An 11,794-nucleotide genomic window follows, 5' to 3' on the forward strand; every position below is an offset into this window, starting at 1 on the left:
TTCGAGGATTAAATTTTTTATGCTTTTTAAACTCAAAAAGGGGGGGGGGTCGTATTATACATGAGGTCATATTATACACGAATAAATAACGGTAGGTCAAAACAAAAGAGTACATGCAGTATCTAATACCACAGTGCAAAATTAATATAAATCTTGCTCCTTGAGGTAAATACAAATGTTTATCTAGTATAAATAATGTGCTCAGTAGAACATTTCTCCCACCACTGGTTGATTTTGGTCTTCCTCGTCTTTGTTCTTATCTCACAGGTACCCATTGGCTTTTGTAGCTGCAAAGTTAGCTTTGGGAATCCCCTTGCCAGACATCAAAAACGCTGTGTCAGAGAAAACTACAGCCTGCTTTGAGCCAAGTTTAGACTACATCGTCACCAAGATTCCCCGCTGGGACCTGGACCGTTTCCAGGGCATGTCTCTGGAAATAGGCAGTGCCATGAAGAGTGTTGGAGAGGCAGGACGGATCCATATGTGCAAATATTTACTCACTCGTGCTCTCGCCTACTCACTAAATTTCCTCTCCTGCTTTGGATTCAGGTGATGGCAGTTGGCCGGACGTTTGAGGAGAGCATGCAGAAGGCCTTGAGGATGTGTCATCCATCTGTGGACGGCTTTGTTCCCCGGCTGCCACTCAAGAAAGCCTGGGGCAACACCCAGGACCTGCAACAGGAGCTGGCTGTGCCCTCCAGCACACGCATTTTCTCCCTTGCCAAGGTGCAAAAAAAAATTGAAAACATTAATAATGAATGGCACTGACTACCGTTGCTCATTAAAACCACATTTTGAAGTGTTAATGAAAAAAATTTTCCTTGCCCTCCTGCATGAGTAGCTATGAATGATTAATTTTGTGGAAAAGCTTGTCTTTGAAAGTTTTGAATAGACGAACTGCATGTATAACACGTCCAAAACACACCTGCGCAGTTAGATTATTTAAATGACAGTCTGTCTTTCTCAAGCATGTCACAAAGATGAATCAAAACCGCATTATCTCTGAAAACGTCTGTGCATCTCGTTTTATATAATTTCTCAGTGTCAGAGGAATAAAATGCAGCTTGATTTTCAGGGTCAGTGTTTATTAATAAAACCGCATAATATTTCTTGAGCTATTGCAAAGTGATAAACATGAACAGGTTCAGTGCTTTGCCATGCTGTTATCACCAGCTGATAAAGAACCAACATAAGGTCATGTCACTTTCAAAGCCTTCAGGTTTGTGCGCTTTGTGTCATGATAGTGAAAATGCATTTCCTTTAGAATGCAATGAGAATGTCAGTGATAGCAGAACAACACTAGGCATTATTAATCCTTATCTTCAGACTATCAAACATGCTTCAAGGTGGTCAAACACCACCATTATCACTCAAAGCTGCCCTACACACTGTTACCTTTTGTTTCTTTATTCTGCAGGCAAGTCATACTAAAATTATACAGCCAGAACTCTTGGACAGTCATGTAGATTTACAGGTGTTCTGACATCAGTGCTATCTGTGCTAATAAACAACTAATTAGATATATTACTACTATTTTGAATTTCATACTTAAAATAAGCAGCAGAAGCATATTTATTTATCAAAGTGTGCCACACTGATGACTAAAACCTACTTGGAGTATTTGATGATTTTGCTTGGCAGACAATTAATTTCAAGGTAGTTAAAAAAATGGTGCTGTCAGGGCAGGTTTTTTGTGATATTACAGGTGGATGACATAGGGTAGTTTAAACAGCTTTTTAATGAAATGCCACAATGAAAAATTGCTCCTGTAATAGATTTTTACCTGGATTAATCGTTGAAGAGGGAATGGATGAAACCGTGGGATTTACAGTTATTGTCTTGTGGTTTTAATGCAATCACTGGGTGTTCGCTATCAGGTGAAATCTGTTCAGTTTGCATCTTTCAATTGAGTGAGTGACGAACAAAGTGATGGTGATGCCCAGTCTCTCTTATTTTCTTTTTTTAGGCGCTGCATAATGGAATGAGTGTTGATCAGATTCATCAGCTGACGGCCATAGATAAGTGGTTTCTTCACAAGCTTCACAGGATAACTCAGCTGGAACAAAACCTTGGAAGCTACAACAGGTAACGCATAACAGCTGAATGTAAAAACTGCAACTAAAGTTTTTAATCGCGGCAATTAATTTTAGGAGGTTGTTGTTGCTAGAAGTTTTGGTTTATTTTTGTGTGTTTGAGGTGGGAGCTGTGTGTTATTGAGTAACCTTGGATGTTGTATAAAAATATTCAAATTAGACTTTTATAATAGGTGAATGTGCATTTCTTTTTGAAATTGCTGTAAATTCTGTATTTGAAACGCAATTTAAAAACTAGACATGGGTTTTTACGATGTAAAAACAAGTGTGCATTGCCTTGTAGCATGTCATTGCAGCATGGCTTTGCCTGCAGCAGTGGACTTGCAGAATGAAATGTGACCAAGTTCAAATGTGTTTTCTATACCAGCTTGTGCCTGTCAAGTCAGCAGGTTTTTGTAATAAGGGTATTTGTGTGACAATATGAAGTTTGTAGAGATTTTCTGTTAAAGTTGCTGCTGCTGGATTTCAAACRGTAATCTCCCACATGAAAGCCCACGGCACTAWCCATGAGACCATTGGAGCTGTGGTAGAGGACGAGGCCAGGGTTTGGTTTGTGTGTGTGCAGAAAGTGGCCACATTGCCAATGTAATGGTTGTCACTTATTTGAAAAATATTACAACAATAAAGCAATATTAGGACAATATTTTAGTAAAACATCAAAACACAATCATATTAGTATTGCAAACACTGAACTATTGAGATTAAATATTATTAAACTATGGTGCAGTACTGAGTAGATACAGCAGGGGCAGTATTGGACCAATACAAGGCTCCATTGACTCTCATTATAAATTATTAAACATTAATTTTTCAAAAACTATAAGTTGTACAGGCACCAAAAGTCATAGCCATCATTTGGCACAGGAGCTTTACAGATATAAATTACAATGGCAGCTCTAGGACAAAGTATGCAGGAGGAGTAGCATGGCAAAGTGGAGATGACTTGGATGAGAAACGAATCACAATAGTGTGCATTGCAATGGCAATGCACACTGATAATCCTGACAAACAATATACCTGCCTGAATACCTTGATTGTCCTTATGCTTCTTTAAAAAGTCTCATTAACACAGTTAAAATAGCCACTAAACAGATTAAATATTATCAAAATATGTTTCTATCATTTTTATTTTACTGGAAAATATCAGTCACGGCCATATTAGAAATCACAAAAGCACAAGTCACTTAACATTTTTTTTTCTCAAAGGGTTTATTTTACTTTATTTTTTTTCTTGACTGTCTTTGTCTGTTTTTTCCAATCTCTTGCCCTCCGGCTCTTTGCTGGATCGCTCAACTCAAAGCCATAGTGAATTATGATGGCTCAGCCACAGGTGACCTCCTGCTTTCTTATGACGCTTCTTTTTTATTTTTAATGTCTTGCTGTTCAGCGAGCACCCACTGCTACCCTCGRACACACAGAGAATCGTCGACTCCACTGCCCGGGATGCAGCAAGCACAGAGCTCAGTGCTGGTAGACTTCAGGCTCTTTTTGCTCTGCAGACCTCACTGACCCCCACTGTACTTTATATTGAATGATCATTGACTATAGTACGATAATATTTTATTTATTTGTTTCAGTAATGTAAAGAAATGCTTTTCAAATATGTAGCAACTCCTGTGCTAACAAATCTAACAAACTATTCTGATTTGCACATCGACAGTTAACAACAAAATAACATTTTCATTGTTTKTTTTCAATCGTATTAATATTTTAAAGTCACATCCCGATTCCCAAATGTAAGTCTGTTGCTATTTTTATGTCCACTTGCTGGAAATGGGTATCAAACAGCWGCTCCTGCCAGCTTGGTTTTTTGCAACTTTGAATCGTCTTGGTCAATTTGTTATTGATCGCTCTACAGTGAAATGTTCCCTGCTGTCCACACCACTGAGTAAATGACCCATTCACTGGATTCACCCTTATAGTTCAATGGACCTGAAAATACACAAGATTGTTAGAGAGATCAGAGAGAGAGAGAGAAAAACACCCCTCTAATAAACTGGCTTGTTTGGCTTTATGTCTTCRGTGTAAAAGGAAAGAAAAAAGGGAAAAAAAAGAAAACACTACTATTACATTCAGTACAGGTCAGGTCTTCATGACTTGAAAGATGATTACATCATCTGTATGTTGCTTTAATGCTACTTTGTTTTGTCACAAGAAAAACAAAAACGTTACCACACTTTTTTAGYCATAACACCTTTCRAACAGAAAAAMGAGTAGCGATTAAATCATMTTGAATGCCTACAAGTTTAATTTTTGAYGTATATCCAGATGGCTTCCACCTGTGCAGATGTTATACAGTTTTTGAGTGTTTACAGCTGTATTAATCTGCTCTTTCTTATGTTTTTGCACAGTGGTACAGTGCCCAAGGAACTGCTGTTGAAAGCCAAGCAGCATGGTTTCTCAGACCAGCAGGTCGGTCAGGCTCTTAGCTGCGATGAGAAAGCAGCCAGAGAGCTGAGGCTCACTTATGACATCAGACCTTGGGTCAAACAGGTGAGGATCACTGCAGTTCTCCTGACAGAGTCCAGACTGACTGAAGTAACAAACTCTGACTGCTTAATACTCAGACATACCTTTTATTCTGGACTCAGATACAAATGACTTGTTTAATTTTTTTTGAAAGAGATTTCAATCTTATAGAGCCAATATTATACGTTTATCAGGCATAAAGTTCAATTCTACAGCACAATAAAGTAACATTCAGTTGTTATGCAAATGCTGTTTATATGTATAAATCAAAAAAAAATTGGTTTTGCGTCATAGAAAATTCTAATCACTTTGAAATGAACATCCTACCAATTCAGTCACCCTCATTTCTCCATGTCATCGCAACAGCTTCATGCCATTTACAGCCTGTAGCCTTGTAGCCTATTTTGTTGTAATATCAATGAAGAAAACAGCAACATTATAAAGTATAGGTTTTGGAAAATGGCAACTCTATACTGTATACAATTGAACCTTACCGTCGGACCTGAAAAGTATGTTTTCTGAAGAACTGGAGCGAGTACAGAGGTGATGTTTCATCTTGGTAAGATATCTCCCAGTCATCCTTACATACACACATCAATGTTAAGCTAATTTATTTATAATTAAAATGTGGTGTAGGCCAACTAAAGAACACATATTGTGTTATAAGATACAAATGCTAACCGTGATCACAGATAGACCAAACAACTGAACAAAACAACATGAATTGTTTTTCAGCTTACCTGAGCAGACGACAAAGGTGTTTGCATACTTTTGAGTGTTGGAATAGCATCGTCTTTTACTGATAATCTTATTAGTCCACTACAAAATTGAAGTCCAACCATTTTCAGTTCATTGAGTTAAAGCAATACCCTGTGTATGTTTTTTGATGAAGGAATGATGTTATAACATGGTATAAAATAGAAAAAAAGTTGATTTTATATGATATTGCCCCTTTAAGGCTAAGCTGCTTTTGAAATATAAGACACCACTGGTACTGTAATGAAAATGCTGACAGATTTTATTTAAATTTAAAATTACTTGGGGGTTTAAAAAGAATCAAGAAATATTGTCATACTGTGGAAAATATTGTTGAGCTTTACTGTCATAAATTTTGACATGACATAAGTTAGCTTCCAGGACCTTAGCTTTTACATTAGAAGTTCTGTTTTGCCATAGACAGATTTGAGAATGTTCAAGAACTTTTATCATCTGTTTCCCTTTTTTTGTTTGTTTATTGGTTTTGTTTTTACCAAAAATGTTTATCTGTTCGATCTGATCACTGTATGTAGGTCATGCATTTTGAATACAATTTTTAGATTCTTACCAGAACCCACAGAGGAGGTGAAGACCTCTAAAATGTGGCTACAACTTGTTGGGTTAGATGTTACACCAACTCTTTTAGGTTCTGTTGTCTGGGCTTCCAAATAATCAAAGAAAAACAGAAAGAAAACTATTTTTTTGTAAAGACATAATCCATGTAAATTTCTTTTTTCATAGATCGACACCTTAGCAGCTGAGTATCCAGCAATGACCAATTATTTATATTGTACCTATCATGGTCAGGTATGTTGTCTCAATCAAAAAAAAAAATGTTTCGTTCATGTTTACTTGWATTGTGTTCTTATTGTTTTCTTAATAATTTTTGTAAAAGAGGTTTTGTCAATTCATCTACTCCACCAGGAACATGATCTAGACTTCAAAGATCAGGGAATTATGGTTCTTGGTTGTGGACCTTATCACATTGGTGAGTTCTACAATAATATTTTACAAGATACTGCTGCATTGTAATATACCGTTTGGTAAAATTTTAAAGAAATATTTTCTATTGTAATTTGTGTAATGCTTATATATACTGGATGCAAAGAGTAATTTCATGACTCAGCCYTTTTTTTTAACCTAGAAAACTGATAACAAGCCTACAAACTTGAAACATACAGTAGCTAACATGTTTTAAACAGTTACCAGATATGTGTAGCTGTTTAGTTGCCATGCAGATATTCTGAACTCTAATTTGTGCTTGACATACACATATGTACCTACTGTGTAATGCATTAGGGAGCAGTGTTGAGTTCGACTGGTGTGCAGTGTCTTGCATCAGAGCCTTGAGACAAATGGGCAAGAAGACCGTGGTGGTCAACCACAACCCTGAGACAGTCAGCACCGACTTTGATGAGTGTGACCGCCTTTACTTTGAAGAGTTGACCCTGGAGCGCATCCTTGATATCACCCAGCAGGAGGTTTGTAGGTCACGGCTTGCTTTCACATATTATCATTGCAAACAAAATAGAAATACTGTTTTTGTTTGTCTTTGTTTAAAAGTGAAACAATCTTGTAATCTTTATGCTCTTTGATTAAGTCCCCAACATTGTTAAAGCTTATATTTTTAAGTCTACATATGCTTTATGTTTCAGAATTAAATTACTCTTAAAACCACCCAGACATAATTGATTTTACCAAAACTAAAAATACATTAGACATTTGTTTAAAACTTTATGTATGAGTTTAAGGTTGTCTTTGATGTTGCCTGACCTTTTTAAAATGTGCATATCTGCTTGCAAATCTGTTTTTTATGGATTTTTTATTTTATCTTTTTACTGCACCACTTTTGTGTTCTTACGYGTGCCATTGTTAGAAGACCTTAAGAAGGATTTATTTACTAAAAAAATATTTTCAGTTAATTTGGTCTGATTTATACTGTATTTTCTGCACACATTCAAGTAGCTGAGTAAGTTTTATGGTTTCTGTCTGATCCAGAATATTTCACATGTTCATAGATGTTACAACTGACATTTCTTTCCTGTTTACATCTGTTGGCGCCTGAGTATTTATGTGCTCGGGCATACTAATGTCCACTGAATTTCCCCTGCAGAGGAATTGTAATCCAGTTAAAGATGTGATGGGATCACAGTGTGATTAAGTGTTTGTTTGTTCAGGGACACAGCCTTACCATCAATCCCTCTCGTATGGCTACATTCCCCTCTTGCTTTTTGTATATGTGTGTGTGCGTGTGTGATAAATACAGCATTAGAGCATGGAGATAACCCCTGGACAGGAGCAAGAGAGCAGGTCCATGAATAATGAAGAGATACAACCTGGCATTGCCATGGAAACAGCATCCCCTTTGGATCACCTAGATGGGAAAAGGGGCTGCATGCAGTTATTAAAAAGCATATTCACATTTGGTTTATTATTGTTATTATTATTATTATTATTATTATTATTATTATTATTATTATTATTATTATTATTATTATTATTATTATTATTATCTGTGTTTTAATGACTATAGGGTGCACAACAATTACTCACTCATTGGCCTAAACAAATATCTTAGTTAATGTCCTCATAATGGTTACATTTTAAGATACCACAATATTTGTACTATCATCACTTGTCTGGTTAAAATAAAACTGCTTCCTGAAGTTAACCTATGTGATGTCCAGTCAGATTAAATGAAAGAGGCTACTGATTTAATTCGATTAAACTCACCTGATATATTAGTTTTTTTWAAATTAATTAATTATYWATTATTCATTTCATTACTTTTCTTGTATTAGCTGTGATTCTATGTGCTCTGTTCCACTCTACAGGGTTGTTTTGGTAGCATTGTGTCAGTAGGAGGTCAGATCCCCAACAACTTGGCCATGCCGRTGCACCTTAATGGAGTGAAGATTCTAGGAACAAGCCCTCGGCAGATTGACAGAGCAGAGGAACGCTCCGTCTTCTCCGGTATTCTGGATAATCTTGAGGTGGCCCAAGCCCCTTGGAGGGCGCTGAGCTCACTGGTGAGAGAAAACACACTGTAGAAATGAAAAATGTTTAAAACATTTTGAAGATATTATTGTAGGTTTTTTTTTCAAGAAGAAATTTATGTTTTTTTTAATAGTCACTAGGGTTTTGCATTTCTGTCATGTGGCCAATATGCTACAAACATTATCTAATACACTTTCAAGTCTGATTCAATACATCAAATAGACCTGATCAACAAAAAAATTTGATACCTAATAAAAATAAATTACTTCTAACAAACAAGCCTTGATTTAAATTACTATACATACTCATAAAACACCGCACATATTTAACAAACAATTCACAAAAACAAACTGCCAGTCAGCAGACGAACTTACACCTTTCTGTAACTCAGCAGTAAGCAGAGCAGAATACTTTTCTGTATTACACATAATAAAACACAAGTTATCATTTATTTTCAAAACAATCTTTCTGAATTATTAGTTGAGACAAAAACCAGGACATTGTTCTTCTTTGTCGTCTTTTTCGCCAGTAGAAACATCTGGTTGTTGATCACGTGACTCCCTTGATGGGAAAAAAGTGTTTCCATTGCGGTTTTGCAAAATACACCAATTTTGATACGGCCAAAAATAAATAAATAAATAAATAAATAAAATAAAAACCTAAACAAAAAGATTTTGTTGAAAAATGTGTGTTTTTTCGAAATTGACGTGTTTCCATTAAGCAAATTTATTTTTGAAATTCCAACTTGCGCATTTTTATGGTCAATGGAAACACAGCTACTATCTTCCTCAGTGGCTCAGAGACATAACAGCAGCTTTTTGACTTCAACCCTCTGATGCAGTCCTTTCATAAATGACTCTGAGACTAGAAGAAGGTGTGTCTGTGCCAACTTGAATTTTCTTTGTGAAATAAAGTACAGTTTTATTACACTTTAGTTAGATGATCAACAATCTGAAAAAAACTAAAGGAAGCTGAAAAATGTCCGAAAATAAAATTCAGGTTTGTTCCATGTTTTTACTTGCTCAAAGCTAAAGTGCACATGTTCATATTTCCACGCTCCTCCTTATTTTTTTTCTATTTCAGTTTATCCCTGGCTCCTTGAAAATTAAGACCCTGTGGAATTATGTAGACTAAAAAAAATCACAGCATATCTGCAGTTACTGTTAAAATAGGCTTCTTCCATTACTTTTGATCGTGTATTGAGGTACCACTGAGGACCGATTATCTAGTACACACACAGAAAACTTCAGTGTGCCTCTTCAGACTTTTACCTACATATTCTATTTCTGCACCAATCTTGAAGAGGTAGTTTGCTTTTAATGGGTTGGAATAACTTCAGCAAAGCCATGGGGAGATAGCTCTGGGAAGCTATTTTGTATTTATAAATGGTACCTTACCTGGTGGAGGAACAGTTGGTAATGATTGAGGGGGGAAAAGGCTAAACCTGAAGAGAGACAAAGCTGGGAGAAAAAGTGATGATGGTAATGATGATGAGGAGGAGGAGTAGGGCATGCAGTCTTTCTCTAACAGCTAGACTTTTTCCACAATTTCTACTCTTACATCTTTCATAAACTGAGTGGGTAGAGGGAAAAAGTCAAAATGGAGAGAAATTAAAGTGAGCTTACAGTCTCAGTTTTATTATTATTCTTTTTTTTTTTTCGATTTGCCCTTTTTTGGCCGAGTGGAGCTGTAATTCTTGTAGGTTTTAAGAATGTGTACGGTTGAAATAAGAAGAGGCTAAACGAGTGGGTGGGGTGTTATCACAGGGACGTGATTGAGCACAAAGACACCTTTTTATAATGTCAAGTGGGTCTAATTGCATGGTCTTTCAAATAATCATTTTATACAACCTTAAATACCGCAAATGTGTGAAGAAAAGTTTTAGATTGGTTGCCTGCTGACTTGTGCTCAGTTTTAAGGTAATCAATTGATCGTAAATGGAGAGTTTTTTCTAAGAACACAGGCTGGCTAAATCGGTCCATATATTTTATAAATCTTTGCTAAAATCCTTCACGGTAAATGTTTTGTTTTACATTAGGTAAACCAGTACAGGAGAGGCATGATGTCTCATGTTAAGAAGGTTCAAAATATGCCTGAGGTCTTTCTACAGTATGTGGACTTTACATGTTTATCTCATGCATTTTTTTTTTTTTTTTGGACACTCAGATTTCCTCTCAGACCAAAAACAAGTGTGTAAATTTACACCTCTAAAATGTCACTAGTATAAGTGAGAGTGTGAATGATTGTCTCTATTTTGGCTTTGTGATGAACTGGCAGCATGTCCAAGGTGTGCCCTAACTTTTGCTCAATGACCCCTGGAGATAATCCCCAGCTCTTTATGATCCTGCATGGAAAAGTTGGTAATGAACATAGATGGATGGATGAATCAATACATAATCAATGAGTGTTTAGTTTTAATATGTTTTTTTTTTGCCTAAGAATCATTTCGTCTCATCTTCTGATTCAGTGAGTTTGTTTGCAGATTGTTTCCGAAGGGTGGGGCCATTTTAGAGATCCATTTCTGCTGTAGTGTTTCATTTGTAGCTGAGCTCAAGATGCTGCTGTTGTTAGGCAGTGTTGCTACCATTATAAGACATTACATTCAGCCTCACATTTATGATATTAACCTTGTTAATGCATGTTACAACTAAGCGTTTCTGCACTGACTGTTTCAATATTTGTCCTGTTTCAAAATTTTAAAGATTTAAGATATTCATATTTTTTCTATTTTTACAAAGTACACAGTTGTGTAGACTATAAAAACATTCTCCCTCTGGCACAAAACCACATCACAGCAGGAAAAAATCATCTCATAGACCAAAACAATGACACGTGAAGCCTGTCACTGCTTAGATTTTGTAAGTAATTATTCTTCTTGTGGAGATGTCATGCTGGTGAAAAATGAGTAAAACAGTGCTGAGGTCTAAAAGATTCATGTTTCTTTGTCACATGATTGGGGTATTTTTTGCAAATGTGTTAGAAGAAATGTAAGCAGCATAAACATACTGAAGAAATATTTGAAAAAATAGTTTGCATTAGCGCACTAGACACAAAGGTGACTTGTAAACCCTATCCATCTGCTGCACCTGAGCAAACTATAGTACACATACATACATGTCGATACACAGAAAGTAATTTCTTCAAGTGTTTATGAGGCTTTGAGTTTTTTTTTTTTTTTACAAATGGCACACGTGAAGCAGTRCTTGAAACATCTAAAATCTTCCTAAAGTTAAAGAAAGACACAATATTTCAAAGATACATATAAACGTTTAGTGGGATATTCCTGAGGACTTTATGTGTGTTTAAGGGGTTCTATTCTGAGTCAAATCTGTGACTTTATGATACGTTTGTTGTGTGTTCTTCCTTTACAGGAAGATGCTTTTGCATTTGCAAACCAGGTGGGCTACCCCTGTCTTCTGCGCCCTTCGTATGTTCTAAGGTACATTTTCTTACCTCATACCTGTCAGAATGCCATATAT

General features: G+C 36.1%; 1 protein-coding gene across 1 annotated transcript in view; it reads left to right on the forward strand.

Moving 5' to 3' along the window:
- cps1 (carbamoyl-phosphate synthase 1, mitochondrial) overlaps positions 1 to 11,794 on the forward strand; it is a gene marked incomplete in the record, with an annotated part of 42,786 nt that overhangs the window by 12,025 nt on the left and 18,967 nt on the right. Inside the window, 9 exon segments of the mRNA XM_014011538.1 lie at positions 268 to 466; positions 550 to 726; positions 1,967 to 2,085; positions 4,445 to 4,586; positions 6,060 to 6,125; positions 6,243 to 6,306; positions 6,618 to 6,799; positions 8,153 to 8,347; positions 11,687 to 11,754. Coding sequence (XP_013866992.1) covers positions 268 to 466; positions 550 to 726; positions 1,967 to 2,085; positions 4,445 to 4,586; positions 6,060 to 6,125; positions 6,243 to 6,306; positions 6,618 to 6,799; positions 8,153 to 8,347; positions 11,687 to 11,754 — 1,212 coding nt within the window.

This window comes from Austrofundulus limnaeus, unplaced genomic scaffold, assembly GCF_001266775.1.
Source record: "Austrofundulus limnaeus strain Quisiro unplaced genomic scaffold, Austrofundulus_limnaeus-1.0 Scaffold81, whole genome shotgun sequence".
In the NCBI taxonomy this organism is placed as follows: Eukaryota; Metazoa; Chordata; class Actinopteri; order Cyprinodontiformes; family Rivulidae; genus Austrofundulus; species Austrofundulus limnaeus.